Source organism: Primulina huaijiensis, chromosome 13, assembly GCF_012295235.1.
Source record: "Primulina huaijiensis isolate GDHJ02 chromosome 13, ASM1229523v2, whole genome shotgun sequence".
NCBI classification, from domain to species: Eukaryota; Viridiplantae; Streptophyta; class Magnoliopsida; order Lamiales; family Gesneriaceae; genus Primulina; species Primulina huaijiensis.
In genome coordinates, this window is record NC_133318.1 from 13,428,363 (window position 1) to 13,441,608 (window position 13,246).

The 13,246-nt window shown below is 31.7% G+C and overlaps 1 protein-coding gene across 1 annotated transcript in view; it reads left to right on the forward strand.

Moving 5' to 3' along the window:
* Window positions 1–1,354: 1,354 nt before the first annotated feature.
* Window positions 1,355–13,246, forward strand: part of LOC140991234 (uncharacterized) — a 32,082-nt gene continuing 20,190 nt past the window's right edge. Inside the window, exons 1-8 of the mRNA XM_073461173.1 lie at window positions 1,355–1,457; window positions 1,932–2,183; window positions 2,277–2,911; window positions 2,951–3,200; window positions 3,375–3,803; window positions 4,239–4,521; window positions 5,092–5,145; window positions 5,524–6,150. Of these exons, the coding sequence (XP_073317274.1) occupies window positions 1,355–1,457; window positions 1,932–2,183; window positions 2,277–2,911; window positions 2,951–3,200; window positions 3,375–3,803; window positions 4,239–4,521; window positions 5,092–5,145; window positions 5,524–6,150 (2,633 nt within the window). The remainder of the gene's footprint in view (window positions 1,458–1,931; window positions 2,184–2,276; window positions 2,912–2,950; window positions 3,201–3,374; window positions 3,804–4,238; window positions 4,522–5,091; window positions 5,146–5,523; window positions 6,151–13,246) is intronic.

Genomic DNA, 13,246 nt, shown 5'->3' on the forward strand with positions numbered 1-13,246 from the left:
TAATATCTACAATATTGTTGACAAGCATGAGATAAAAATCCTCTCACAATTGGGATCAAACTAAGCAACAAATAAAGTTACCAAAGGAGTGGCAGTTTTACCATGCTCTAGTATTTTGACCATATCTCTCAAATTACTTGGTCAAATGGTTTGAAAAAAATATCACAACTAGACAACTCAATTATCCACATGTTTCGTTTTATGTGAAGAAGCACATTCGGAGAAGAAGATTTTCAAAAGTGATGTGTAATATAATATAATATCTTGGAATACCAATGAAGACTTATGTGTAAAAAAATAATATTTTATTTTTGGTTGTCTTCCCAAATTTGGCTATAAAAAGGGGGGCATTGTAATGTATTTAGATATCCCTCATTTTATGAACATACCTTTGAGTTCATAATATTTCTCTCTATATTTTTCCTTTATTTCTTCATTTAAATACAATTAGCATGTTAATTTCATATTCAAAGTTTTACACTTTAAATAATGAATAGCTAACTTCCTAAAGTTGAGATGATAAGGTGAAACTCTTGGCATGATAATAAGGTTATTAAAAGGTAAGAATCTATGTTTTATATTATTTAATCATTATTTATTTTTTATGTTATATTTATTTCTTTAAGCATTTTTATATCATACTTATAAGTGAGAGTTTTGATTTATTGTTGCTATATGTTACACTAAATTCTTGGAACCATTTAAATGTTAATTTGGTTTTACCAACCATTTAAAGTGTGAACCTTGATTTAGTGTTTAAAAATATATATAGCACAATAAATATTTGACCACATTTATAAGTTTTGGTATATATTATATATAAGATAATAATTTATAACATAATATAAATATGATTATTTAATATATTGGAACCATTTTATTAAGTGGATTTCAATATTGTTCGTTAATGTTAACTTTATTAAAATACCAAGAGTGGATCCTTTAATCTTAACTACTTAAATTAAAATTTGAACAATTAAAAATTACCAATTAAAGATTCAAACAATTAAAATTAAAAAGAAAGAAAAACAAAACCAAAATAAAAATACATTGTAGTGGACTTGTAATTACCTTAGCTTCCCTGTGGATACGATATCGGACTCACCGAATTATACTACTTGTGGACAACCTGCTCTTGGGAGTGCAACAATCAAAGTGACAACAAGTTTTTTGGCGCCTTTTTCGGGAAAGTATAATTTAATTTCAAGTCTATTTAATTTTGTTTATAGTTTATTTGAATTTTTATTGCTTTTGTGTGTTTTTATTCTTTTGCATTTGCATTTGCACGAGCATTATTTGGTCACGTACACTTAGAGGTCGACTCATTCGAAATAACCTTTTATTTTCACAAAACATGGCGGAAGAACTCATCCAAGAAAATGAAGATGAAATTCAATCTCAACATGATCATGATAGACGAATAACACTTAGAGATCACATGAATCCTAAACGTACTAGTTCACCTTCATGTCTAGTTTTTCCCCCTGATGCATATCATTTCAATTTTAAGCCTGGTATTATCCAACTTTTACCCAACTTTCATGGTTTAGATTCTGAAAATCCATACATGCATTTACGAGAGTTTGAAGAAGTGTGCAACACATATAATGATCTAAATTGTAGCATGAACACCATTCGACTTAAGCTTTTTCCTTTTCCTTTAAAAGATAAAGCTAAAACTTGGCTACAAAATCTTAGATCGAGATCCATTCGAACTTGGGATGAATTTCAACAACAATTTTTGAAAAAGTTTTTTCCATCTCATAGAACAAATTCTTTCAAAAGGCAAATCATCACTTTCACTCAAAAACAAGGAGAAACTTTTTATCAGTGTTGGGATAGATATAAAGAATTGCTTAATCTTTGTCCACATCATGGTTTTGAAATTTGGAGAGTTGTTTCTCAATTTTATGAAGGCTTAACACCTAAAGATAGGCAAATGGTTGAATTTATGTGTAATGGAACATTTGAAGATAAAGATCCAAATGAGGCAATTGAGTATCTCGATTCATTAGCTGAAAATGCTCAAAATTGGGACACTATAGGTACAATCGAACCATCAAACAAGATTCAATCTCCTACATCTGGTGGAGGTATGTACACTCTCAAAGATGAACATGATCTTCAAGCTAGATTTACCTCTTTGGCAAGAAAAGTTGAGGCACTTGAATTGAAAAAGAATGGTCAATTAAAATCTGTTCAAGAAATTGCATGTCACATCTGTGATACAAGTGATCATTCTACAAAAGATTGTCCTATTTTGCCTTCTTTTAAAGAATCTCTCCATGAACAAGCCAATGTTTTAAACAATCTCAAAAGGCCAAATTTTGAACCATTTTCTCAAAGTTACAATCCAGGTTGGCGAAATCATCCAAATTTTAGTTGGAGGAATGATAATGCTGCACAATTTTCACAACCACATTTCCAAAATCAACAAAATTTTCAAAATTATGCACCTTATGTTCCTCCACCTAAAAGGAATTTGGAAGATATATTGAATTCTTTCATTGCAAAGCAAGAGTCTATCAATACTCAAACTGCTCAAACCATGACAGATTTGAAAGATACTCTTGCTAAATTTGCATCTGCACTTAATGTTCATGAAAAAGGTAAATTTCCTTCACAACCTCTGCCTAATCCCAAGGATCATCATTCACAAACTGGAACTTCTGGAACTCAACCGATGGATCAGGTAAAATCTGTTATTACCCTTCGAAGTGGTAAGGTTGTGGAAAAATCCATTCTTGAACCTTGTGAAGATGATGATAAATCAACTCCAAAGGGTAAGGAAGTGGAACCCATAACTTGCGAAGAGGAGGTTCAACAGACAGTGTCACCACCATTCCCTCATGCATTGAAAAATACAAAAAAATCAAATTTGAATTCTGATATATATGATATTTTTAAACAAGTAAAAGTTAATATTCCTTTATTAGATGCAATAAAACAGGTACCATCATATGCCAAATTTTTGAAAGACTTGTGCACTGTGAAAAGAAAATTGAATGTGAAAAAGAAAGCATTTTTAGCCGAACAAGTAAGTGCAATCATTCAAAATAATAATGCTTTGAAATACAAAGACCCTGGTTGTCCTACTATTTCTTGTATTATTGGAGAACGAAAGATTAAAAAAGCCTTGCTTGACCTTGGAGCTAGTGTGAATTTACTTCCATATTCAGTTTATCAAGAACTCAATCTAGGCGAGTTAAAACCTACTTCGGTAACACTTTTACTTGCTGATAGATCTGTTAAAGTGCCAAGAGGTATGGTAGAAGACGTGTTGGTCCAAGTTGATAACTTTGTATATCCTGTCGATTTCATAGTTTTAGATACACAACCTATCGAAGCTTGTAATGCAATTCCTGTAATTTTAGGTCGTCCATTTTTAGCAACTTCTAATGCTCTTATAAATTGCAGGAATGGAATAATGAAGTTGTCATTTGGTAACATGACCTTGGAGCTTAATGTGTTTAATCTTTGTAAGCAACCACATGACAAAGGAGATGAAAGTGAAGATGAAAATCTTATTGAAACTCTTGTGGAAGAAAACATTCAAGAAGGGAGTACTCGTGATCAATTAGATATTTGTTCAATTGAAACTGTTAAAGAAAATATTGAAATTGATCTTGATGATTTTATCAGGTATCACTCGTTACCAGGATCAGAGAAAGAATTTGATGCAAAATATGAGAACAAAGACGAACCACCCATATTGGAGTTAAAACCCTTGCCAGAAGAATTGAAGTATGCATTTCTTGGAGAAGATGAAACATATCCGGTGGTAATTTCTTCCAAACTAGCAAGTGATGAAGAAGGTAAATTAGTTGATATGCTTAAAAGACATAAAAATGCAATTGGTTGGACACTAAAAGATCTCAAGGGCATTAATCCACTAATTTGCACTCACAAAATTCACTTAGAAGAAAATGCAAAAACATCTCAACAACCACAAAGGAGATTAAATCCACACATGAAAGATGTTGTGAAAACTGAAGTTCTCAAACTACTTGATGTTGGGATTATCTACCCTATTTCTGATAGTAAGTGGGTAAGCCCAACACAAGTAGTTCCGAAAAAATCTGGCATCACAGTGATGAAAAATGAAAAAGGTGAATTGTTAACAAGTCGAGTACCATCTAGTTGGCGGATGTGTATTGATTATAGAAAATTAAATGACGCCACTAGAAAAGATCATTGTCCATTACCATTTTTTGATCAAATTTTAGAAAGAGTAGCAGGTCATCCATACTACTGTTTTCTTGATGGATATTCAGGTTATTATCAAATTCCCATTGCACTCGAAGATCAAGATAAAACTACATTCACATGTCCTTTTGGAACATTTGCATTTAGAAGGATGTCATTTGGATTATGCAATGCCCCAGCAACATTTCAAAGATGTATGCTAAGCATTTTTTGCGACATGGTTGAAAATTGTTCGGAAATTTTCATGGATGATTTAACTGTCTTTGGGAACACATTTGATAATTGTCTTGAAAATTTGGAAAAAGTTTTAAAAAGATGAAAGGAAAAAGGTCTTATTTTAAATTGGGAAAAATGTCATTACATGATTACTTCTGGAATTGTTTTGGGACATGTCGTGTCATCTCATGGAATTGAAGTTGATAAAGCAAAAGTTGATGTCATTGCCAATTTACCCCCTCCAAAAACCATTAAAGAAATTCGCTCATTTTTGGGACATGCTGGATTTTATAGGAGGTTTATAAAGGACTTTAGTTTAATCTCTAAACCCATTTGTAACCTCTTAACAAAAGACAGTGCATTTGAGTGGACTCAAGAATGTCAAAATGCTTTTGATAAAATCATTCGACATTTAACATCAGCTCCTATCATGCAACCTCCTGATTGGTCTTTACCATTTGAAATCATGTGCGATGCGAGTGATTATGCAGTCGGTGCAGTATTGGGTCAAAGAAGAAACGGTAAGCCTTATGTGATATATTATGCAAGTAGAACTTTAAACAATGCTCAAATGAATTACTCCACAACTGAAAAAGAACTACTTGCTGTAATATTTGCATTAGATAAATTTCGTTCTTATTTGATTGGATCAACAACTATCGTGTTTACTGATCATTCTGCTATTAGATATTTGTTGACCAAACAGGATGCAAAGCCACGACTGATACGATGGATTTTGTTGCTCCAAGAATTTGACATTGTGATCAAAGATAAAAAAGGAACCGAGAATGTCGTAGCCGATCATTTATCAAGACTAGTAACAGGATCATCTTGTGAAATGACACCAATTAACGATAATTTTCCTGATGAACATCTATTTTCAGTTACTACTACACCTTGGTTTGCTAACATAGTAAATTTTCTTGTGACAGGAAAAATGCCACCGCAATGGAGTTCTCAAGATAAAAGAAAATTTTTGAATGAGGTAAAAAACTTTTATTGGGATGATCCGTATCTGTTCAAGTATTGTCCGGATCAAATTTTTCGACGTTGCATACCCGACAATGAGGTAAGTAGTGTCATTAAATTTTGTCATTCAGAAGCATGCGGAGGACATTTTTCTTCAAAGAAAACAGCTGCAAAAATCTTGCAGTGTGGATTTTATTGGCCCACTTTGTTTAAAGACACCCACGAAATCTGCAAGATTTGTGAAAATTGTCAAAAATTGGGTGCGATTTCAAAAAGAAACATGATGCCTTTGAATCCTATTATTGAAATTGAAATCTTTGATTGTTGGGGAATAGATTTTATGGGACCTTTTCCATCGTCGTTTGGATACTTGTATATTTTAGTTGCAGTTGATTTTGTTTTCAAATGGATAGAGGCAATTCCATGTCGAACAAATGATCATAAAATCGTCATCAAATTTTTAAAAGAAAATATTTTTAGTAGATTTGGAATTACTCGAGCCATTATAAGTGATGGGGGAACTCACTTTGTTAATAAACCATTTGCTTCATTAATGAAAAAATATGGTATTACTCACAAAGTAACTACTCCTTATCATCCTCAAACAAATGGACAAATTGAATTAGCTAATAGGGAGATAAAGCAAATTTTGGAAAAAACTGTTAACTCAAATAGAAAAGATTGGTCTCTGCGACTTAATGATGCACTTTGGGCATATCGAACAGCTTTTAAAACATCATTGAATATGTCTCCCTATAGGTTGGTTTATGGAAAACATTGTCATTTGCCTGTGGAATTGGAACATAAAGCTTATTGGGCGATCAAAACTTTAAATTCAAGCATGGATGATGCCAACAAATTGCGTAAATTGCAACTTAATGAACTTGATGAACTCAGAAATAACGCGTATGAGAATTCAAGGATTTATAAAGCAAAAATCAAATCATTTCATGATAAAACAATTCTTAGAAAATCTTTTGAGATTGGTAAAAAAGTTTTGCTTTATAATTCGCGACTTCACATATTCCCAGGAAAATTACGATCAAGATGGACAGGCCCATATGTTGTAAAGCATGTGTATACTTATGGAGCTGTGGATATTGAAAATCTTAAAAATGGTGATGTTTTTAAAGTGAATGGACAAAGGCTTAAACCATTTTTGGAAAATGAAATCTTTCAAGAAGAGTTTATTTCCCTTTCCGATCCTTGATTTTTTTTGTGTTGCATTTAATTGTGTTTGTTTTTATTTCAGATTTCCTAATCTTTTTATTTTCCCGGTTAAATGACGAATAACGGTACTCTGTGACTCTCATAGTCGGTTTAATCAGTTTCCCTTAATTGCTGATACAAAAATAAAAAAAAAATCATTTTTTTTTCTTTTCAAAATGGAAGAAATTCTCACAAAAATTTGTAAATATTTTCCCTCTGTTTTTGAAAATGTTCTAAGAAAAATTTATGCAGGAAGGTGTGAATAATTGAGATTGATAATGCAAAAAGAAATTCCAGAAGATATTCGTCTTGTAATAGAAGCTAAGGTCCGATTAGGAGGAGAATTTCCACAATCATTGCTCATTCGGTATTTGCCTGGATAAGGAAAAAGCACTTATGCGAAAAAACGAAGGACCAAAAGTTTAGGGGTTTGTCATAAGTGTGCAAAGATGGAATTGTGGCAAACGATGCAGATCTTTGGGATGTGTTTCCAATAACAGAGAGGATAAAATTGGTTTCATTAAGAATGGGCTGAGTAAGGAGTCTTTGGATAACATCTTATTGTCTCTTGAGACGCATTCTAGTGGACATGTGCATATTAAACTTCTCCGTTTATGGAAACAATTCCAAGATGAGCGTCATAGTCTTGGGAATCCGACTAAAAAAGACCCTGTTTGCCAATTTATAAGAAAATTGGATGGGAAGCATATCCTCGACTCATAGAAGGCGTTGAAGCCGTTTTTGGACGTAAAACCAGAGGAAAATTAAAAAAAACGAAGAAAGTAAAAAAACATGGCTGGAACCTCTGCCCAATCATTGAAAAATATTTATGTATTTTGTGGGTCGAGTCCTCGAAAAAATGAAGTGTTTGTAGAAGCAGCGAATAATCTTGGAAAGGTATTGACTGAGAGAAAAATTCACTTGGTATATGGGGGAGGTAATATTGGGTATGAGATCTGTTTCAACATCTACTCATATTGGAGGTAGTCAGGTTTTGGGTATTATTCCTACAGCTTTAGCTGAAGGAAATATTACAGATGTTACGATTGGTGAGAAATTAAAAGTTTCTTCTATGTATGAAAGAATCACAAAAATGATTGAAAATTCTGATGCTTTTATCGCACTACCAGGTGGTTTTTGTACATTAGAAGAAATTTTTCACACTGTTTCTTGGGCACAACTTAATATCCATAATTAAACTGTGAGCTTGTTGAATATCAATAATTATTATGACAGTTTGTTGACATTTCTTGATAAAGCTGTGGAACAGAATTTCATTTTAGAAAATTCACGACGGATGATCATCTGTGCTTCGACTGCCGACCAATTAATTGATGATTTGGAAGCTTTTGTTCATAAGCCTGATCCGATGATAACAAAGATCAATTGGTCGCAATCAAGCAGTAAGAAAAAGAAGTTGGATCATTGATTCAAAAGTCGTGGATTGGTTTGCGTTTGTTTCAGTTTGTTATCTTCAATAAAATCCAGGTGATATCTCTTTCATTATGTACTCTTTATTAATAGTTATTTTGACATTAGGGACAATGTCATATTCTGATTGGGGGGAGAACAAACTTATAAAAAAAAATTAAAAAATAAAAATAATATATATATATATATATATATTATTTTAAAATAAAATCATGTTTATTGTTTGTATCTTAGTAATTTTTGCAAAAATGTCATACATTACATGTTTGAAAAATTTAAATTAGAACATGCATTAATCTATTTAAGAATGTTTAAATTTTTATTTGAAAAAAAAAATGTCAATTTTAATATTCTAATCAATATAAAAATATGATTTATGAAATCTTTTTGAGTGATTAACCATTGTGATAAAATCAGGTATTAAAGTATATGGCCCAAGATATACCTTATAAGAGTGCCTAAAATTTTAAACTCACACATATTTTGTGAGTGAGTGGAGAGGACTGAGAAAACAGCTTTCGAGCCTTTATTGATCATGAGAGAGACTATCTATTGTTTAGATCTTGAGTTCTTATTTTGAAAAAAAAAATGATATTTCCTGAAGAAAAAAGTAGAAAATTCCAAAAAGAAAGATATTGAAGATTTATGTAATTTTTAAGTTATATGCTACGACCCATATATCTCTCAAAAAAAAAAAAAAAGAAAGAGAGAAATTTATTGTACAAATTAAATAAATATGTGGTCAAGAAGCATAAACTTAGTCTGATTCCATGATGTAAAAAAAAAAAAAAAAAATCAGGAAAAAATATATAATAAGAACAACTAGATTTTGAATCAATGGATTTTCTATCTTTTGATTAGTTTGGCTCGTTTGTCTGTCTGCATTCTGTAAACCATTTTTCTGAGCATTTATCTGTATTCCAACTCCATGAGAGAAATCGTTGCCATAAATTGAAACATTTATTAACCTGTGAGGATATGGAGTTGAGACTCTTACTAGGAATTTCTGAAGGCCGTGTACATTTAACTACCTGAAATAAGCTTTGAATTGATCATCTCAAATTATTTCATAAATTATAATTATGATGATCTTGATATAACTTTGACAGTTTTCAAATTTAATTTAAACACTTAGATAGTTTTGATTACATTTCTATTTAAATTAATCAATATGTTTTGTATTGCTATTAACGCTTAAATTGCTAGGGACTAGCAATAAGCTGGTTGGGAGGTGTGATAAACATAAAAATTGTACATTAATTAAATGTTTTATAATATAAATATATAGTTTTTGTTTTATTAAATGTTTAAATATTATATGTTTTATAATAAATTGTATAAAATATAAGTTGTTGTGTAATTACAAGTTTTTACTATTTTTTACAGGTTCGATAAAACAAGAATAAACTTGGCGTTGCAAATGGGATTAAGATGATTCTTGGACCTGTAGAAAGTTGATTATAATATCTACAATATTGTTGACAAGCATGAGATAAAAATCCTCTCACAATTGGGATCAAATTAAGCAACAAATAAAGTTACCAAAGGAGTGGCAGTTTTACCATGCTCTAGTATTTTGACCATATCTCTCAAATTACTTGGTCAAATGGTTTGAAAAAAATACCACAACTAGACAACTCAATTATCCACATGTTTTTTTTTATGTGAAGAAGCAAATTCGGAGAAGAAGATTTTCAAAAGTGATGTGTAATATAATATAATATCTTGGAACACCAATGAAGACTTATGTGTAAAAAAATAATATTTTATTTGTGGTTGTCTCCCCAAATTTGGCTATAAATAGGGGTGCATTGTAATGTATTGAGATATCCCTCATTCTATGAACAAACCTTTGAGTTCATAATATTTCTCTCTATATTTTTCCTTTATTTCTTCATTTAAATACAATTAGCATGTTAATTTCATATTCAAAGTTTTACACTTTGAATAATGAATAGCTAACTTCCTAAAGTTGAGATGATAAGGTGAAACTCTTGGCATGATAATAAGGTTATTAAAAGGTAAGAATCTATGTTTTATATTATTTAATCATTATTTATTGTTTATGTTATATTTATTTCTTTAAGCATTTTTATACCCTACTTATAAGTGGGAGTTTTGATTTATTGTTGCTATATGTTACACTAAATTCTTGGAACCATTTAAATGTTAGTTTGGTATTACCAACCATTTAAAGTGGATGCCTTGATTTATTATATATAAATATATTATAATATTAAATTCTTGGAACCATTTAAATGTTAGTTTGGTTTTACCAACCATTTAACTTGGATTCCTTGATTTATTATATATGAATATATCATAGTATTAATTTATTGGTACCATTTAAATGTTTGTTTGGTTTTACCAACCATTTAAAGTGGGAACCTTGATTTAGTGTTTACAAATATATATAGCACAATAAATACTTGACCACATTTATAAGTTTTGGTATATATTATATACTTATAAGATAATAATTTATAACATAATATAAATATGATTATTTAATATATTGGAACCATTTTATTAAGTGGATTTCAATATTGTTCGTTAATGTTAACTTTATTAAAATACCAAGAGTGGATCCTTTAATCTCAACTACTTAAATTAAAATTTGAACAATTAAAATTTACCCATTAAAGATTCAAACAATTAAAATTAAAAAGAAAGAAAAACAGAAACAAAATAAAAAGACATTGTAGTGGACTTGTAATTACCTTAGCTTCCCTGTGGATACGATATCGGACTCACCGAATTATACTACTTGTGGACAACCTGCTCTTGGGAGTGCAACAATCAAAGTGACAACAACGACGTAATTCAATTGCATACAAATCTAGGGAATATGAAAAATAGTTAATTAATTGATTTTAAGCGCTAAATTAATTATGTGACATGTTAATATGATGTTTTAGTAGTATTTCTATGTACATGCATTAAAATATATTTTTAAAAGTTATTCGAGTTGCGATCGAGGAACGGAGACCAAGGGCTGAAAAATGAAAAATAATTTTATTAAATAATTGTTTTTAATTATTTAAAATATGATTGATGCTTTTTATTTTTTTTAAAATAAAGAGTTTTGAGATGATTTTATATGCCGTGACGTAATTTTTATGGGTATACGATTTTCAACAAAAATACGAACGTTTTGACGACCTGACTAATAATTTCACAAACTTTATTAAACAAAATAATTTTTAAAAACACTATTGGTCTTAATGGGCCTAAGCTACCATTAGTGTTCTAATTATTATTCAAAAATCACCCTCATAACTAAACCTACCACACGCCTCCCACCTCCCTCACACACAATGACTCTTTTTCTCTCATCAAACTCACGGCACACACAATAATTTGGCAAGGAAAGCTTCAAAAATTCCAAGGAAATTCGCCCAAGGCTTCTAGTCGTCGTTCTTCGATTCGCCAATGTTTATTTGTGCGTTATACACGCAAAAGCACGCCATAATTCTTTATTTTCTCATCTATCACACCCTATTAAGTATTTGATTATGTTTTGCATGAAAAAAAGTACCCTTTATTATTTATTTCGTTTTTATGCATCAACATAAATTTAAAGCATGATATTTGATCTAAAACATGATTTATGGTTACATGAAGGGGTTGCCATGACATAGGATCAAAGGGCAACGTTTTTGCAATGGAATAGAGTCCTAAGACGCACGAGTAAGGCTGCACACAAAATAACAATAAATTGGAATCGTTTGTTGCACGGTTTTTTGTTCAAGGCTCGGTTTGAGCGAACCATGATGCATGGCTCGGCTTGGGTGCTACCAGGGCTGGGATGGGTCAGGGAAGGAGTCCTAGCCACGCTAGGACTCGAGCACGTCGGCTGGGAAGGAGTTCAAGTTCTTCTCAAGCCATCGCGTGGGCTGTGCAGCATGCGCATGGAGTTGTGGCTCGGCCAGCGGGCTTAGGGCTGGGCTAGGCTAGGTCTATAGGGTCCTGAAAAGGTGCACAAGGGTCTAGGTCAGGGGTTGGCTCGGTGGTTAGGGTCCTAGGCGAGATCGAAGAGTCCTAGTGCTATAAGGAGTGCTCGGCCGATTGCTTGCTGCTGGTGTAGGAAGTGTCGGTGTGGGTTAGGGTCAGGTCCTCAGGGTCCAGTGGGTTCATGAGGGTCCAGGGGAGGTCGGGTCCGAAGATGGCTCGAGCTTGGCTCGTGAAAAACGTGAAGGTGGCTCGTAGTAAGCTTGGGGCGAGACTTAGGGTTTTCTTTTTTGGAAAATAAATCGAAACATGGCTCACGGAGGTCGAGTCATGGTTCACAAGGGCTAAAATAATATAAAAAGTCTAAATTTTCAATTTGGAAATTTTACATTAAAGTTTGAATTAATTCGGGATTAAAACGCCTTAAAAATGAATAATTAAGGATTAATTGAAAAGTATAGTATTTAAGCTAAATAAAATTATGAGAAAATTAAATTAAGCTTAAATAATTATTTGAGACATGTTAGAGTCAACAGAATAAAGAAAAAGTCAAAAACGTGAAATTTTACGTGTAAGGGAAAGTTTACACCCGAAAATTAGTAAACGTCATGGAAATGCTCTGAATGCTGTTTTATATGCTAATATGATTATTTTAAAATATTTATGGATTTTTATGATTTAATATAGACATTTAAAAGATATGTTGCATGCTTTGTTTAAAAGAAAAACTATATTATATGCATGTTTTTATCAAGTGATGGAAATACGAAATGTTGGAGGTGAAGGGATTGTGACTAATACGATGATATGCTGGAGATACCGTGAGAGATAAGGTCTCAGTATGAGCCCGACGATCGTATTACCATTGATACAAATACGATGATATGTTAATACATAGGCAAAAGGCTCAGTTGACGGGTGAGGGTGTCGCTGATGTCCCCGCCACCCAGTACTGTGGTTATATGTAGATCGATCCATCACCCAATACGAATACGAATACGTGTCACAATCAACGATCTGAATTCAACGAACACGAATATGAATATGAATATGTTTATGATGTATATGAATATGAATATGTTGATATTAAAATGTTTATGTTTAAAGTTTATGCATTATTATGAAAATGTTATTTTAATTACAAGTATTTTTCATTGTTATATGTGATCTGTATACGTATTATGTTGTTATCAAGATTATGGTGTGTTGACTCTTTAGACTCACTAGGTGTGATTGATGCAGGTGATATTGATAATTATGATGT